This window comes from Gorilla gorilla, chromosome 20 (assembly GCF_029281585.2).
Source record: "Gorilla gorilla gorilla isolate KB3781 chromosome 20, NHGRI_mGorGor1-v2.1_pri, whole genome shotgun sequence".
NCBI lineage: Eukaryota > Metazoa > Chordata > Mammalia > Primates > Hominidae > Gorilla > Gorilla gorilla.
Window position 1 is genome coordinate 14991401 of NC_073244.2, and position 15417 is coordinate 15006817.

At 44.8% G+C, this 15417-nt stretch overlaps 1 protein-coding gene across 2 annotated transcripts in view; it reads right to left on the minus strand.

Annotated features, from left to right (window-relative positions):
• The window catches only part of MUC16 (mucin 16, cell surface associated), a 235240-nt gene that overhangs the window by 99630 nt on the left and 120193 nt on the right, over positions 1-15417 (minus strand). Inside the window, exons 9-12 of one of the 2 annotated variants that reach the window (XM_055371568.2) lie at positions 13495-13608; positions 4888-9567; positions 2742-2777; positions 2441-2506 (exon numbers count right to left, since the gene is read on the minus strand). In XM_055371568.2, the coding sequence (XP_055227543.1) occupies positions 2441-2506; positions 2742-2777; positions 4888-9567; positions 13495-13608 (4896 nt within the window). The remainder of the gene's footprint in view (positions 1-2440; positions 2507-2741; positions 2778-4887; positions 9568-13494; positions 13609-15417) is intronic. The other variant, XM_055371569.2, reaches the window with a different exon arrangement.

Consider the following 15417-nt stretch of genomic DNA (forward strand, 5'->3'; position numbering starts at 1 on the left):
CATGAAGAGGACGAGGATGAAGACCTTTACAATGGCCAGGTGCAGTGGCTCATGCCTGTAATCCCAACACTTTGGGAGGCCAAGGTAAGCGAATCACCTGAGGTCAGGAGTTCAAGACCGGCCTGGCCAACATGGTGAAACCTCATCTCTACTAAAAATACAAAAATTAGCCAAGCATGGCAGTGCACGCCTGTAATCCCAGCTACTTGGAAGGCTGAGGCATGAGAACCGCTTGAACCTGGGATGCAGAGGTTGCAGTGAGCCAAGACTGTGCCACTGGATTCCAGGCCGAGCGACAAACCAGGACTCCATCTCACAAAAAAAAAAAAAAAAAAAAAAAAAAAATAGAAGAAGAACTTGATTTGATGATCCACTTATGATTTTCTTAATAACATTTTCTTAACTCTAGCTTCTTAGTTTATTGTAAGAATACAGTATATAATACACATAGCACACAAAATATATGTTCACTGACTATGTTATCAGTAAGACCTTCTGGTCAATGGTAGGCTATTAGTAGTTAAGTAAGTCAAAAGTTATGGCTGGGCACAGTGAAGTTAAGGAAAGTCAAAAGTTACGGCTGGGTGCGGTGGCTCAATCCTGTAATCCCAGCACTTTGGGAGGCCGAGGCGAGCAGATCACCTGAGGTCAGGAGTTCAAGACCAGCCTGACCAACATGGAGAAATCTCATCTCTACTAAAAATATAAAATTAGCTGGGCATGGTGGCACATGCCTGTAATCCCAGCTACTCAGGAGGCTGAGGCAGGAGAATCACTTGAACCCAGGAGGCAGAGTTTGCGGTGAGCCAAGATGGCGCCACTGCACTCCAGCCTGGGCAACAAGTGTGAAACTCCATCTCAAAAAAAAAAAAGTTATATGTGGATTTTTGAATGCATAGGGGTCAGCACCCTGAACCCTCATGCTGTTCAAGGGCCCAGCTGTAGTAATAATTGCCAGGAAGGAAGTGAGCATAGAGGTAGAATAGAGATTGGCTGTGTGCAAGATGCGTATACGGGGGAAATGCTACTTTATAAAGGGTGATCCAAGCTGAGATTTGAAGGACAAGAACACCAGGTGCAAAGACTCTGAGGGTGGAGGGGTGTTTGGACCCTGGAGGAAAAAAAAAAATGAGGCTGATATGGCCAGAGATGATTGGACACAGCTTATTCACTTACTCCATTCTAAAAATGGACACTGAAGCCTGGAGAGGTTACATAGCTCTTCCGGGGCCACACAGTGAGCAAAAGAGAGGACCAGGACTTAAAACAAGACCTGTAATTTACCAAAACCTACACCATTCATTACTGCTTTTAAGTCAGAGTCAGTCTCAATGACTTTTTTTTTTTTTTTTTTTTTGAGACAGAGTCGCTCTCTGTTGCCCAGGCTGGAGTGCAGCGGTGCGATCTCCGCTCACTGCAAGCTCCGCCTCCCGGGTTCACGCCATTCTCCTGCCTCAGCCTCCTGAGTAGCTGGGACTACAGGCATCTGCCACCATGCCCGGCTAATTTTTTTTTGTATTTTTAGTAGAGATGGGGTTTCACTGTGTTAGCCAGGATGGTCTTGATCTCCTGACCTCGTGATCCACTGGCGTCAGCCTCCCAAAGTGCTGGGATTACAGGCGTGAGCCACTGCGCCCGGCCTCAATGACTATTGAAATACAAGTTTTTGGCCTGGTGCAGTGGCTCACACTTGTAATCCCAGCACTTTGAGAGGCCGAGGCGGGTGGATCACTTGAGGTCAGGAGTTCGAGACGAGCCTGGCCCACATTGCAAAACCGTTGTCTCTACTAAAAACACAAAAAATTAGCCGGTGTGATGGTGCGTGCCTGTAGTTCCAGCTACTCAGGAGGCTGAGGCAGGAAAATCGCTTGAACCTGGGAGAAGGAGGTTGCAGTGACCCGAGATCATGCCACTGCACTCCAGCTTGGGCAACAGACTGAGACTCTGTCTCAAAAAAACCCCAAAAAAACAAAAAAACAAAAATTAGCCAGGCATAGTGGCATGTGGTATGAGAATCGCTTGAACCTGGGAGGCAGAGGTTGCAGTGAACCAAGATTGCACCATTGCACTCCAGCCTGGGCGACAGAGTGAGACTCTGCCAAAAGAAAGAAAGAAAGAAAAAGACAGGAAGAAAGGAAGGAAGGAAGGAAGGAGGGAAGGAAGGAAGGAAGGAAGGAAGGAAGGAAGGAAGGAAGGAAGGAAGGAAGGAAGAAAGGAAGGAAGGAAAGAAATGGAAGCTTTAAATCCAGGCAAAAAGAAAGTGTCCAAGGTGATATAGTGAGGACATCATTAAACAAGCATTAGCTTAAATTGTTGGATGAGATTGGACAGAGGGGGACACGCTGAGACTTGGTGGGCATCAGGACTCAGACCACACAGCAATTAATCAGCCACTGAATGGCAGCCGACGTTTCTTGGGAGCTGGAAGCCAGATTCCTACCTGTAGCGCTGGGGGTGGGGCTCACAGATACGAGAGGCCTTGGAGAGAACATGGAGGTCATCGGAGCTGAAAGAAAACGCAGCATGAATCGGGTTTGTTGGGTCCTATCATTTAGCGAGGGGAGAATAGGACTCTTGGTGGGCACTGGCATCTGTGCCTTGGCTCAGCCTGAGACTTTTGCTATTCTGGAGTTTCTGTGGGGATGAGAACCTAGGGAATGGGGGATACTTTCCTCCTGGAAGGCAGGCTTAGGGAGGAAGAATTCCCAGGGCATAGGGACTTCAGGGCCATGTTTACTCACTGCTGGTGGTGGAGATCCAGGACCGATGGTTATAACCTGCAGAGAGAGCGGGAGAGGAAGGAAGAAAGAATAAGAGTGAGAAGGCAGGAGGAAGTTAAGAGAGGAAGGAGGGGTAGAACTCAAAACACAGGTGCACCAACCCTCCTGTGTGCTTTCTCTGAGGTTCATTCATGAATAACAACAGCTGGGGAGGCTGAGGCGGGAGAATCACATGAACCTGGGAGGCAGAGGTTGCAGTGAGCCAAGATTGTGCCGCTGCACTCCAGCCTGGGTGACAGAGCGAGACTCCGTCTCTAAATAAATAAATAAATAAATGAATAACAGCTAGTCTTTTTTTGTTTGGTTTAGTTTTTGTTTGTTTGTTTTGTTTTTTGAGACAAGAGTCTCCCTGTGTTGCCCGGGCTGGAGTGCAGTGGTTCAAGCTCAGCTCACTGCAGCCTCCGCCTCCCAGGTTCAAGTGATTCTCCTGCCTCAGCCTCCCAAGTAGTTGTCATTACAGGCACACGCCACCACACCTGACTAATTTTTGTATTTTTGGTAGAGACCAGGTTTCACCATGTTGGCCAGGCTAGTCTTGAACTCCTGACCTCAAGTGATCCACCCACTTTGGCCTCCCAAAGTGCTGGGACTGCAGGTGTGAGCCAGCACGCCCAGCCAACAGCTTGGTCTTATTAGTTAACTGCCTCCTACACTGATGCTCATGATATCCTCACCCTCATTATCATTAACAACAATGACAATAATCAATCGCCAGAGGCCCCTTCTTATTGTGGGGCTCACTGTGTGGCTGGAATACTGCCACCTTCATTAAATAAATGATGGGGACAAAATTTTCTGTTTCCAGCCTTGTTTGTGTTTCCTTCATCCATTACGTATAATTTTGTCATTGCTGTCTGAGTTTCTCCTCTTTCGCAACTTTTCAAAGACAGGAAAGACTTTTGGCAGTATAGTTTCTGGAATTCTTTCATGTGAAATTGAGATAATAAGAGGGGAGGGAAAGAGAGAGAGAGAGACTGACTATGGGGAGGGGAGAGGTTGGGGGGTCCGCAGGAGATGATAAAGTTGCAGAATGAGAAGAAATGAGGAAAAGGGGATTTTAGTAAGTATGGTATGTTCTGAAACATGAATTAGATCCTCTTTGGCGCTCTGTGAATAGTGCAAAGAAAATTTAGACTTATTTTACATTTGATGGTATGACTGATTTTCTTGAAACTTCTGAGACTGGTCCAAGTGGAGCCCTGTGGTTTACTTGGGTTATTAGGATTTTATCTTATTTGATCTTCACAATAATCTTAGGTGACATTTTAAAAATTAAAAAAAAATCCATTCCGAAAATAGGGCCAGGTGAGGTGGCTCCTACCTGTAATCCCAGCACTTTGGGAGGCCCTTGGGCGGATCACTTGAGATCAGGAGTTTGAGACCAGCCTGGCCAACATAGTGAAATCCCATCTCTACCAAAAATGCAAAAATTAGTCGGGCGTGGTGGCACGCGCCTGTAGTCCCAGCTATTCGGGAGGCTGAGGCAGGAGAATCGCTTCAACCTGGGAGGTGGAGGCTGCAGTGAGCCAAGACCGTACCACTGCACTCCAGCCTGGGTGCCAGAGGGAGACTCTATCAAAAAAAAAAAAAAGAAAGAAAGAGAAAAAAAAAGGACACTGAATCCTCTTGACAGAATTAGTAAGATCTAACACATATGGCCGGGCACAGTGTCTCACACTTGTAATCCCAGCACTTTGGGAGGCCAAGGCGGGCGGACCACCTGAGGTCAGGAGTTCGAGACCAGCCTGACCAACATGGTGAAACCCTGTCTGTACTAAAAATACAAAAATTAGCCAGGCACGGTGGCGTGCACCTGTAGTCCCAACTACTCAGGAGGCTGATGCAGGAGAATTGCTTGAACCCAGGAGACAGAGGTTCAGAGGTTGTGGTGAGCCGAGATTGCACCACTGCACTAGGGAGAATGGGGAATGGGAAATTATTCCTTCAGTCCTGTTTGGGGTGATAAAAAAAGTTTTGAAAACAGATAGTGGTGAGGGTTGCACAACAATGTGAATGTATTAGTACTGCTGAGTTGTACATTTAAAATGTTTAGAATGGCAAGTTTTATAGTATTTATATTTTACCACAATAAAAAAGTTATTCTTACTTGTTCTTGAGGTCACACTCTCAGAGGCCAAGGTGGACATCCCAGGTGTGGTCAGAGGAGTAAAGAGGCTTCCAGCCAGTGTATTGAAGGTGGTTGTTGTCTTGGCCACAGTGGGACTGGAACCTGTGGTAGCTAAATTAGTGGCTTCAACCATTGTAGTTCTCAAGATAGTGGTTGGACTCACTCCTTCTCCATGACTGGTTTTAGGTGGTGTTGGCATCTCTGATGGTATCAAGGTCATAGTGGTGCCTGTGACAGTCCTGGAAAATTCTGGGGGTCCAACTGAAGTTACAGGTGGTGAGGTTTCTGTGTTCCAGGAGGTCACAGTTTGGGGCTTATCAGTTGTTATAGAGGCACTGGGAAGCCCAGAGACAGCAGGGGAAACAGTCAGAGTTAGAGTACCTGTGCTGGTGTCTGCTGAAGAGCTGGTGGCCAGTAAGCCTGTAGTCTCTAATAAACCAAGGGAAAGAGTTGAAGTTGGAATCATTGTGCTGGTTTCTGTTCCTGGATGGGTGGAAAGTGAGGCTGTTTTTGCAGAAACACCAGGTGAAGCAGCTGGACTTAGATCAACTCTGCTGGTTCCAGTTACAAGTAGGGTGAAGAGAGAGGATGTTGTCTGAGTTGGGAGAGCTGTGCTAGTCTCTGCACCAGGTCTAATGGTGAGTGAGGCTGTGGTCTCTGATACTTGAGGAAACACAGTTGAAGCAGGAAATGTTTTACTTGTCTCTGTTCTGGGATGGGTGCTCAATAAGGCTGTGGTCTCTGGCATACCAGGAGAATGAGTCAAAGTTGGAACAGTCGTACTGGTTGCTGCCCCAGAACTAGTGATCTGTGAAGTCACCATCTCTGGTGCACCAGGTGAGATTGTTGTCAGTACAGCTGAACTGGCTTCTGTCCTAGGACTGGTGGCCATTACAGGTGTGGCATCTGGACTACTATGGGAAAAACTGGAGGTTGTTCTGGAAACAGGTGTGCTGGTCTGTGGAGGATGAGTGACCCAGGAAGCCGTTGTATCTGGCTCACTAGAGGGAACAGTCCGAATTGGAACAGTGAAGCCAGTCTGTGTCCCAGGATGGGTAGCCGATGAGGCTGTGGTCTCTGGTTCACCAGGAGAAGGAGTCAAAGTTGGAATAGCTGTACTAGTGTCTGCTGCAGAACTAGTGACCTGTGAGGTCACTACCCCTGGTATACTGGGTGGGATGCTTGTAGTTGGAACACCTGACCTGGTGTCTACTCCAGGACTGGTGACCATTGAGGGTGCAATGTCTGATCCCCTATGGGAAAAGTTGGGAATTGTCCCAGAAACTGTTGTGCTGGTTTCTGCAGGATGAGTGAGCCATGTGGCTGTAGTCTCTGGTTCATATCGGGTCTCACTCAATGTTGGGAAGGCTGTACTGGTGTCTGTCCCAGAACTAGGGACCAGTGAGGTCACCAGATCTGACATATCAGGTGAGATAGTTGTCGTTGAAACAGCTGAACTGGCTTCTGGCCCAGGACTGGTGATGGCTACTGGGAGTGTGGTGTCTGACTTACTATGGGAAAACTTGGGAGTTGTCCTGGGAACCATTGTGTTGGTCTCTGCGGGATGAATGAGCTGTACGGCTGTTGTCTCTGGTTCATATGGGGTCTCCGTCAGTGTTGGGAAAGTTGTAGTGCTGTCTGTCCCAGAACTGGTGACCAGTGAGGTCAGCATCTTTGATGCACCAGAGGAGACAGGGAGAGTTGGAATGGCTGAACTTGTGTGTGTCTCAGAATAGGTGATGAATGAGGTTGTGGTCTCTGGCTCACCAGAAGAAAGAGTCAGAGTTGGAATAGTTATACTGGTGTCTGTCCCAGAACTAGTAACCTGTGAGGTTACCATATCTGGTACATCAGGTGAGACAGTTATTGTTGGAAAAGCTGAAGTGGCTTCTGCCCCAGGACTGGTGGCTATTGAGGGTGTGGTGTCTGGTTCACTATGAGAATAATTAGGGGTTGTCCTGGGAACTGTTGTGCTGGTGACTGCAGGATGAGTAACCCATGAGGCTGTTGCCTCTGATTCATGTGGGGACTCAGGCACTGTTGGAAAAGTTGCACTGATGTCTCTCCCAGAGCTAGTGACCAGTGATGTCAGCACACCTGGTATACCAGGTGAAATAGTTGTTGAAATGGCTGAGCTGGATTCTGCCTCAGGACTGGTGACTGTAGAAGGCATAGTGTCTAATTCACTGTGGGAAAACCTTGAGGTTGTCCTGGGAAGAGTTGAGCTACTCTCTGCAGGATGGGTGACCAATGAGATATTTGTAAACGGCTCACCAGTGGAGACAGTCAAAGTTGGAACAACAGAATTTGCTTCTGTCCCAGGATGAGCGACCCATGAGTCTGTGGTCTCTGGTTGACTTGAGGCAACAGTTAGATTTGAAAACGCACTGGTCTCTGACCCAGAACTAGTGACCAGTGAAGTCACCAGCCCTTGTACAGTAGGGGAGACAGCTAAAGTTGGAATGGCTGAAATCGTCTTTGCCTCAGAATGGGTGACCAATGAAGTTGTGGTCTCTGGTTCATCAGAAGAAATAGTCAGAGTTGGAATAGTTGTACTGGTTACTGCACTAGAACTAGTGACCAGAGAGGTCACCATTCCTGGTACCTCAGGTGAAACAGTTAGAACAGCTGAGCTGGCCTCTACCCCATGACTGGTGGCCATTGAAGGTGTGGTCTCTGGCTCACTAGAAGAAAGAGTTAGAATTGGAATAGTTGTACTGGTCACTGCCCTGGAACTAGTGACCAGAGGGGTCACCACTCCTGATACCCCAGGTGAAACAGTTGGAGTTGGAACAGCTGAGCTGGCTTCTGCCCCATGACTGGTGGCCATTGAAGGTGTGGTTTCTGGTTCACCAGGAGAAAGAATCAGAGTTGGAATACTTGTACTGTTTACTCCACTAGAACTAGTGATCAGAGAGGTCACCACTCCTGGTACCTCAGGTGAAACAGTTGGAACAGTTGAGCTGGCTTCTGCCCCATCACTGGTGGCCATTGAAGGTGTGGTCTCTGGTTCACCAGGAGAAAGAGTCAGAGTTGGAAGAGTTGTACTTGTTACTGCCCTAGAACTAGCGACCAGAGAGGTCACCATTCCTGGTACCTCAGGTAAAACAGTTGGAACAGCTGAGCCAGCTTCTATCCCATGACTGGTGGCCATTGAAGGTGTGGTCTCTGGTTCACCAAGAGAAAAAGTCAGAATTGGAATATTTGTACTAGTCACTGCCCTAGAACTAGTGACCAGAGAGGTCACCACTCCTGGTACCCCAGGTGAAACAGTTGGAGTTGGAATAGCAGAACTGGCTTCTTCCCCATGACTGGTGGCCATTGAAGGTGTGGTCTCTGGTTCACCAGGAGAAACAGTCAGAACTGGAATAGTTGTACTGATCACTGCCCTAGAACTGGTGACCAAAGGGGTCACTACTCCTTGTACCCCAGTTGAAACAGTTGGAGTTGGAACAGCTGAACTGGATTCTGCCCCATGACTGGTGGTCATTGAAGGTGTGGTGTCTGATTTACTATGGAAAAAAATGGAAGTTGTCCAGGGAACTGTTGGGCTGGTCTGTGCAGGATGCGTGACCAATGAAACTGTTGTAGCTGGTTCACCAGGGGAGTTTGTCAGAGCTCGATTAGTTGTACTTGTCTCTGCCGCCAAACTGGTGACCATTGAGGTCACCAACCGTGATACACCAGGCGAAATAGTTGAAGTTGGAATGGCCGAACTTGTCTGTGCTTCAGGATGGGTGACTAATGAGGCTATGGTCTTTGGTTCACCAGGAGAAAGAGTCAAAGTTGGAATAGTCATATTTCTGTCTGTCCCAGAACTAGTTACCTGTGAGGTCACCAGATCTGCTGCACCAGGTGAGACAGTCATAATTGGAATAGCTGAACTGGTTTCTGCCCCAGGACTGGTGGCTATTGAAGGTGTGGCATCTGATTCATGATGAGAAAAATTGAGGATTGTTCTAGGAATAGTTGAGCTGGTCTCTGCAGGATGAGTGAGCCATGTGGTTCTTGTCTCTGTTTCATGTGGGGACTCAGTCAGTGTTGGGAATGTTGTACTAGTATCTGTCCCCGAAATAGTGACCAGTGGGGTCAGTGCATCTAGTTCACTAGGTGAGATATTTGTTGGAATGGCTGAGCTGACGTCTGCCCCATGACTGGTGGCTGTGGAAGATACAGTGTCTAATTCACTGTGGAAAAAATTGGGGGTTGTCTTGGAAACAGTTGGGATGGTCTCTGCAGGATGGATAACCCATGAAGCTGTTGTATCTGGCTCACTAGAAGAAACATCTAGAGTTTGAATAACTGGACTTCTCTCTGCCCCAGAACTAGAGACCAGTGAGGCTGTGGTCTCTGATTCTCTATTGAAAACAGATGGGGTTGTCCTGGGACCAGCTGTGCTGGTTTCTGCTCCCAGGCTGGTAGCCAATGAGGATGTCATTTCTGGAACATCAGGGAAAACATATGGGGTTGTGATCATCATTTCTGTGGGGATTGTGCTGGCCATTTGCATTGATGCATTGAGGGGAGTCAGTGTTCCCAAAGTGGGAGTATAGACACTGGTGGTCAAGGTGGCTCTGGAAGTGGTCTTCAGAGCTGTGGTGGTGGTCTTCAGAGCTGTGGTGGTGGTCTCCATTCTTTTTGTCCCTCCTGTGTGTAGTCCTGTGAATTGGGGAATGGGCACACAATTTGAACAAAATGATTACACTTACTGGACTTGCAATAGCTTATTTATTCTCCATAGGAGGAAAGGGAGAGAAATGTCTCTCGGTTACTAGGATGTGTCTGGGATGCTTCTGGAATGGGAAAAGAGATTGTGATTGGTATTCCCCTATCTTACCTTGGTCTGTAACTTGGTTGCATCTTCACCTATAACTCCTCTGTGAATTCTTGACCACTACTCTATTCCCTCTTCCCATGTGTTTCCTGCACTGTCAGCCTCTGAGCCTTGTTCAAGCTCTTCTCTCTGCCTGAAGTGCCCACTTCTCATCAGATTCCTTAAGTTCTGCCATTATTGAAATCCAAGCCCACATCCACCTTTACAAATTCACGCCAGAACTCATCTTTGCTTCTCAATATTTCCTTATCACACTGTCTGAATCTGCGTTGTACCATCCTTCACAGTCTCATTTGTAACAGCTATTCACGTCTGACTGTTTGGCATACGGTAAGTGCTCAACTAATATTTGTTGAATGATTGAATGAATGAATATGTGGATGGATGTATACTTAAGTGGATCTCCTCTGACTTGAGAGAGATTAAGTATTGTGTATCATGTGTTTGAGAGCTTGGGCTCCGGAATAAGATAGCCCTGCCTGGGATTCTGGCTCTTTCTCTAAAGAGATGGGTGGCTCTTTAAGTTAAAAAATATTGCGGGACCTCCATTTTCCCATCTATAAAGTGGGGATAAGTACAATGGCCATCTCAAAGTGTTGGTAAAAAGGCGCCAAGCACAGTGCCTCCTGGGTCACAATAAGACATTACTACTATTACCACGACTGTGGCCTGCTATTGCTACTGTTATTACTATCACTTCTCCACCTACCATTACTGCTGTTATTGCTACTGTTACTACTACCTATTGCAATGGTTATTACTATGATTACTACTACTAGTACTGCTACTACTACTGTTACTACCACTATTACTATTGCTACTGTTACTGCTACCACTGCTACTACTACTGTTATTACTACCACCACTCTACCTACCATTACTGCAGTTATTACTACTGTTACCACAACTATTACTACCTATCACTATGGTTATTACTATGGTTACTGCTACTTACTATTACTACTGCTGCTGCTATTACTATTGTTACTACCACTACCACTTAATATTACTACTCTTCCTACAGTAGAGTAACAGCAGTAATGGTAGTGCTCTGTCATTACTGCTGTTATTACTACTGTTACTGTTAATATTACTGCCTATTGCTATGGTTATTACTATGTTATTACTATGATTACTACTATTACTACTATTGTTGCTACCACTATTATGATTTCTACTGTCACTACTACCACTGCTACTACCTACTACTACTACTATTACTACCAACACAACTCTACATACCATTACTGCCATTATCACTACTATTACTACTAGTATTACTGCTTATTGCTATGGTTATTGCTACAGTTACTACTACTTACTAGTGCTACTGCTGCTATTGTTACTACCACTACTACTTACCATTACTACTGTCACTACTAATAATTCTACTGCAAAATAAACATTTGCTAAATAGAATTCTCCACCAACCACACTAGACACTACCAGAGCTGACCAAGGTGACTGGAATACCTTTGAACAAGATTCCAGTAGCATTGATGAGACAGCAGCTGCTGACCAGGCTTTAGAAAATGGTTCCTAGGGAAGAGGAAGAACTAACTGGAGGCTTCTCTATAAAGCCCACAAAGCCTACTGGAGCTTGGTAGAGAAAGGGGGTAAAATGAAGGGGATTTTGACTCTGATTATGGAGCAGTGTCCCTGTGTTGCTGGATATACTCTAAAAACAATATGTCTGAGAATGCACTCTCAAGTGCTTCATGTGTATCTAACAATAATGGTGACGATGATGGTGATTATGTTGATGGGAAGGAGGAGGAGGAGGAGGAGCAATTGCAAAGCACTTGACATGCACTGTCTTTTTGAACCTCACAAGAACATTAAATGGCACATTCTGGCGAGGCGCGGTGGCTCATGCCTGTAATCCCAGCATTTTGGGAGGAGGAGGTGGGCGGATCACCTGAGGTCAGGAGTTCTAGATCAGCCTGGTCAACATGGTCAAACCCCATCTCTACTAAAAATACAAAAATTAGCCAGGCTTAGTGGCGTGCATCTGTAATCCCAGCTACTCGGGAGGCTGAGGCAGGAGAATGACTCAAACTCAGGAGATGGAGGTTGCAGGGAGCCTAGATTGCACCTCTGCACTCCAGCTTGGGTGACAGAGCAAGACTCCGCCTTAAATAAATAAATAAATAAATAAATAAATAAATAAATAAAATGAGATAAAATAAAATAAAATGCACATTGTATAATTCTTGTCATTTTACAGGAGAGAAAGAGAAATCCAGAGACCACAATTTACCAAGGTCACACACAGCTATTGACAGGGCGAAAACTTGAACATCATCGTATCTAAATCCTAAACCCATATTATTAACCATTGCATTATATTAATTCCCTAAAGGAACTTCTGGATCTTGTGGGGACCAGAATGGAAAGAGAATGAAGTGAGGTGAAAACGCCCATCTAGTAAGATGGATCTTAGGATACATTCTCCAGTTCAGTGGTTCTCAACCAGGGGCAGTTTTGCTTCCAGGGGACACTTAACAATGTCTGGAGATATTTTTGGTTGTCACAACTGTGTGTGGGCAGAAGGTATGGCATCTAGAACAGAGGCCAGAGAGGCTGGTAAACATCCTACAATGCACAGCACAGCCCCCATCGCAAAGAAGTATCTGCCCCAAATGACAATAGTGTCAAAGTTGAGAAACCCAGATTTTTATTTATTTATGTATTTCATATTACTGCCTTTTAAAGTGAAAATTTTGTTTCAGACTTTATTCAAAACAGAAGGAGGAATTACTAAATATTGTGACAAAGAAAACATATAACAGTGATGTCATAAGCCATCTTACATTTACATCGTGTTTTTATTCCCCCCATTGTACTTACATATTGTGATTTAGCTCTCCAGTGATGACAAACAAAAATAACCCAGGAGCTCACCCATCTTCTTTATTTAAGTGAAAGTTAAAAAAAATGTACAGTTCCAAATTTTTCATCATGGAAGATATAATCCTAGGTATTTTTTTTGAAGTTTCTCTTACAAGAGAGTTGTGTCTGTTTTTCAACCAGGGCATACATAAAGGCTGTTAATTTATACTTCTTTTTCCTACACTTGCTAGAACTATTGGGATGTATTTTCAGACATACTCTGTCTCTCTCTCTCTATATATATATATATATAGTATATTTTATTTAAATAAATAAAATATATATATTATTTATTTATTTTGGAGCTGGAGTCTTGCTCTGTCACCCAGGCTGGAGTGCATTGGCACAATCTCAGCTCACTGCAGCCTCTACCTCCTGGGTTCAAGTGACTCTCTTGCCTCAGCCTCCTGAGTAGCTGTGATTACAGGTGTGTGCCACCATGCCCAGCTAATTTTTATATTTTCAGTAGAGATGGAGTTTCACCATTTTGGTCAGACTGGTCTCGAATTTTTGACCTCAGGTGATCCACCCACCTCAGCCTCCCAAAGTGTTGGGATTACAGGCATAAGCCAGTGCGCCCAGCTCATAGTAAGTTTTTAATGAGCATTTTAAAAATTTGGTTAATATGGACAAATTTGTGAATATTTGATGTTGGACAAAACTCACTCAGCATGCCATGAGGAGAAAGAGAAGTGGTAACATCTGCCTGGTAACCATTAGATAAAGACTCAGTTCAGACAGGGAAACCTATGACAACCACACACAATTCTCTCTCTAAAGAATACAAACATTTTGTCTCTCTGGAGGAGGAAATATGGTCACGAGTGGCATTACTGGGAGATAAGCAAAGTTAAACCTACCTTTAGGACTGGCAGGTGAAGTGGATGTCTGAGGGCCTTTGACTGGTCTTATGGTACCTCTGTGTGCTGCTTCATTGGGTATTTTTGTGATGTGTTCCATAATGCCATCAGTTCCTGAAGATGAAGGTGGGGGAGAAAAACTGGGGTAACTCATCTCATTCAGAAGAAGAGCACTGTCTAAATGGATCCACTTCATTGGCCACAAACACTCCTCAAGTCCATCAGTATGAACTGGAGCTGGGACTATGTGCCATAAGTGGCCACACCTGTCCATAGATCCATCCACCTACCTAGAGATTTGTCCATCCTTCCTTTCATTCATCCCTAGATCTGATCATCTATTCTTCCATTTTTTCTTCCTTTTATTCTTTCCTCCTATCACCCATTCTTCCTTTTGTCTTTCCTCCCTTCTTTCCTTTCTCTTGCTTTTTAAAATTTTAATTTAAAAGTTTGTATTTCAATAGCTTTGAGGGTACAAGTGGTTTTTTCTTATATGGATGAATCATATGTGGTGAAGTGTGAGATTTTTTGTGCACCCTCCTTTCTTCTTTCCATCCATCTTTTCTTCAATCTTTACTTCATTTCATCCTTCTACCTTTCTTTCCTTCAATCTATATCCCCTTCAATCCTGTCTTCCATCATCTTTCTTTCTTTTCATCCTTCCCTCTGTGCATCTATCCTTCCTCCGCTTCATCTTTGCTTCCTTCCATTCACTCATCTCTCTATTCTTCCTTTTATCCATCCAACTACACTTCTCCCTTCTCGCCATGCCATTTCATCACTTGCTTACTGAACACCAGTGACTCAACTACTGAGTCACATAGTAACATATGGGTCAATAGCCACCAATGTGTCTAAATTTAGTGTGAATTACAAAATAATGTGAAGAAGGAGAGGGAGCAAATCATTCTCCTGGAGATATTGTCCAGTGAGGCAGAAACTCGAGTCGTTGGAGGGCCTCTTTGGATTTGTGTCCAGAGCAAAAGTTGGTGCCAAGCTCAACCCTTTCAGAGGAATGGAATCCCCAAGAAGTTCCTTCCTTTATCTACTGACCTCTTGGAAGTAGTGTTTCCTCCTTCTAGGCTCTGGGTGCCTTCTACCTTCTTAGGTACTTTGTTCCCTCTATTTTCATTAATTCACTTTTTCCTTTCACTTATCCCTTTTGTCTCTTGCTCAGCTCAAAGGGAGAAACCCTCCCTTATGTCTATGTAGTATTTTAGCTGTTCTTCTAATGCCCTATACCTCACTGATGCTCCCTTCATTAGAATCCCTGAGAACCCCCATGTTGCCAAAGCACTTCTCACCTCATTTCAACTTGGCAATTCTGTGGTATTTAACAGAACTTACCATTTCTCCTTCCTAAAACCCTCCCCTCCTGTGGCTTCTGTGATGCCAGAAATTCTTGCCTTTTCTGTTGCCTCTCTGACCACTCCTGTTTAGCCCAACAGTTAGGAGCATGAGTTCCTAGTGACACACAATTTGAGTTCTTATCCTAGTTCTGTTGCTTTCTAGCTATATGGCCTTAAGAAAGTTACTTAATCTCCCTGTGCCTAAATGTCTTCATCTCCAAAATAGGCTTCTAATAGTCTCTACTTCAATTAGTGTTACAATTGAGGATCAAATAGCTTAATAAAACTGCACTTGAAACAGAGTAAGTACCGTTATAAATATTTTCTGTTGTCATTCTTATTGTCATCATCATCATTATTAGTAGTAATATTGGAGCACCTATCACGATACTGTAATGATTCAATTATTTGCTTATTTTTGTTTCTCCAATTCCTTAACCCAGTGCCTAGAAGTGAAATTAGATAAACACATGTTTGCTAAAAGAATTTCTGGTACAGGAATAAACTAGTTAACTCTTTTTTTGCTTCTTAGGAAGGGGTCATTTCCTATGAGCCCCCAATAATGGGATTGTAG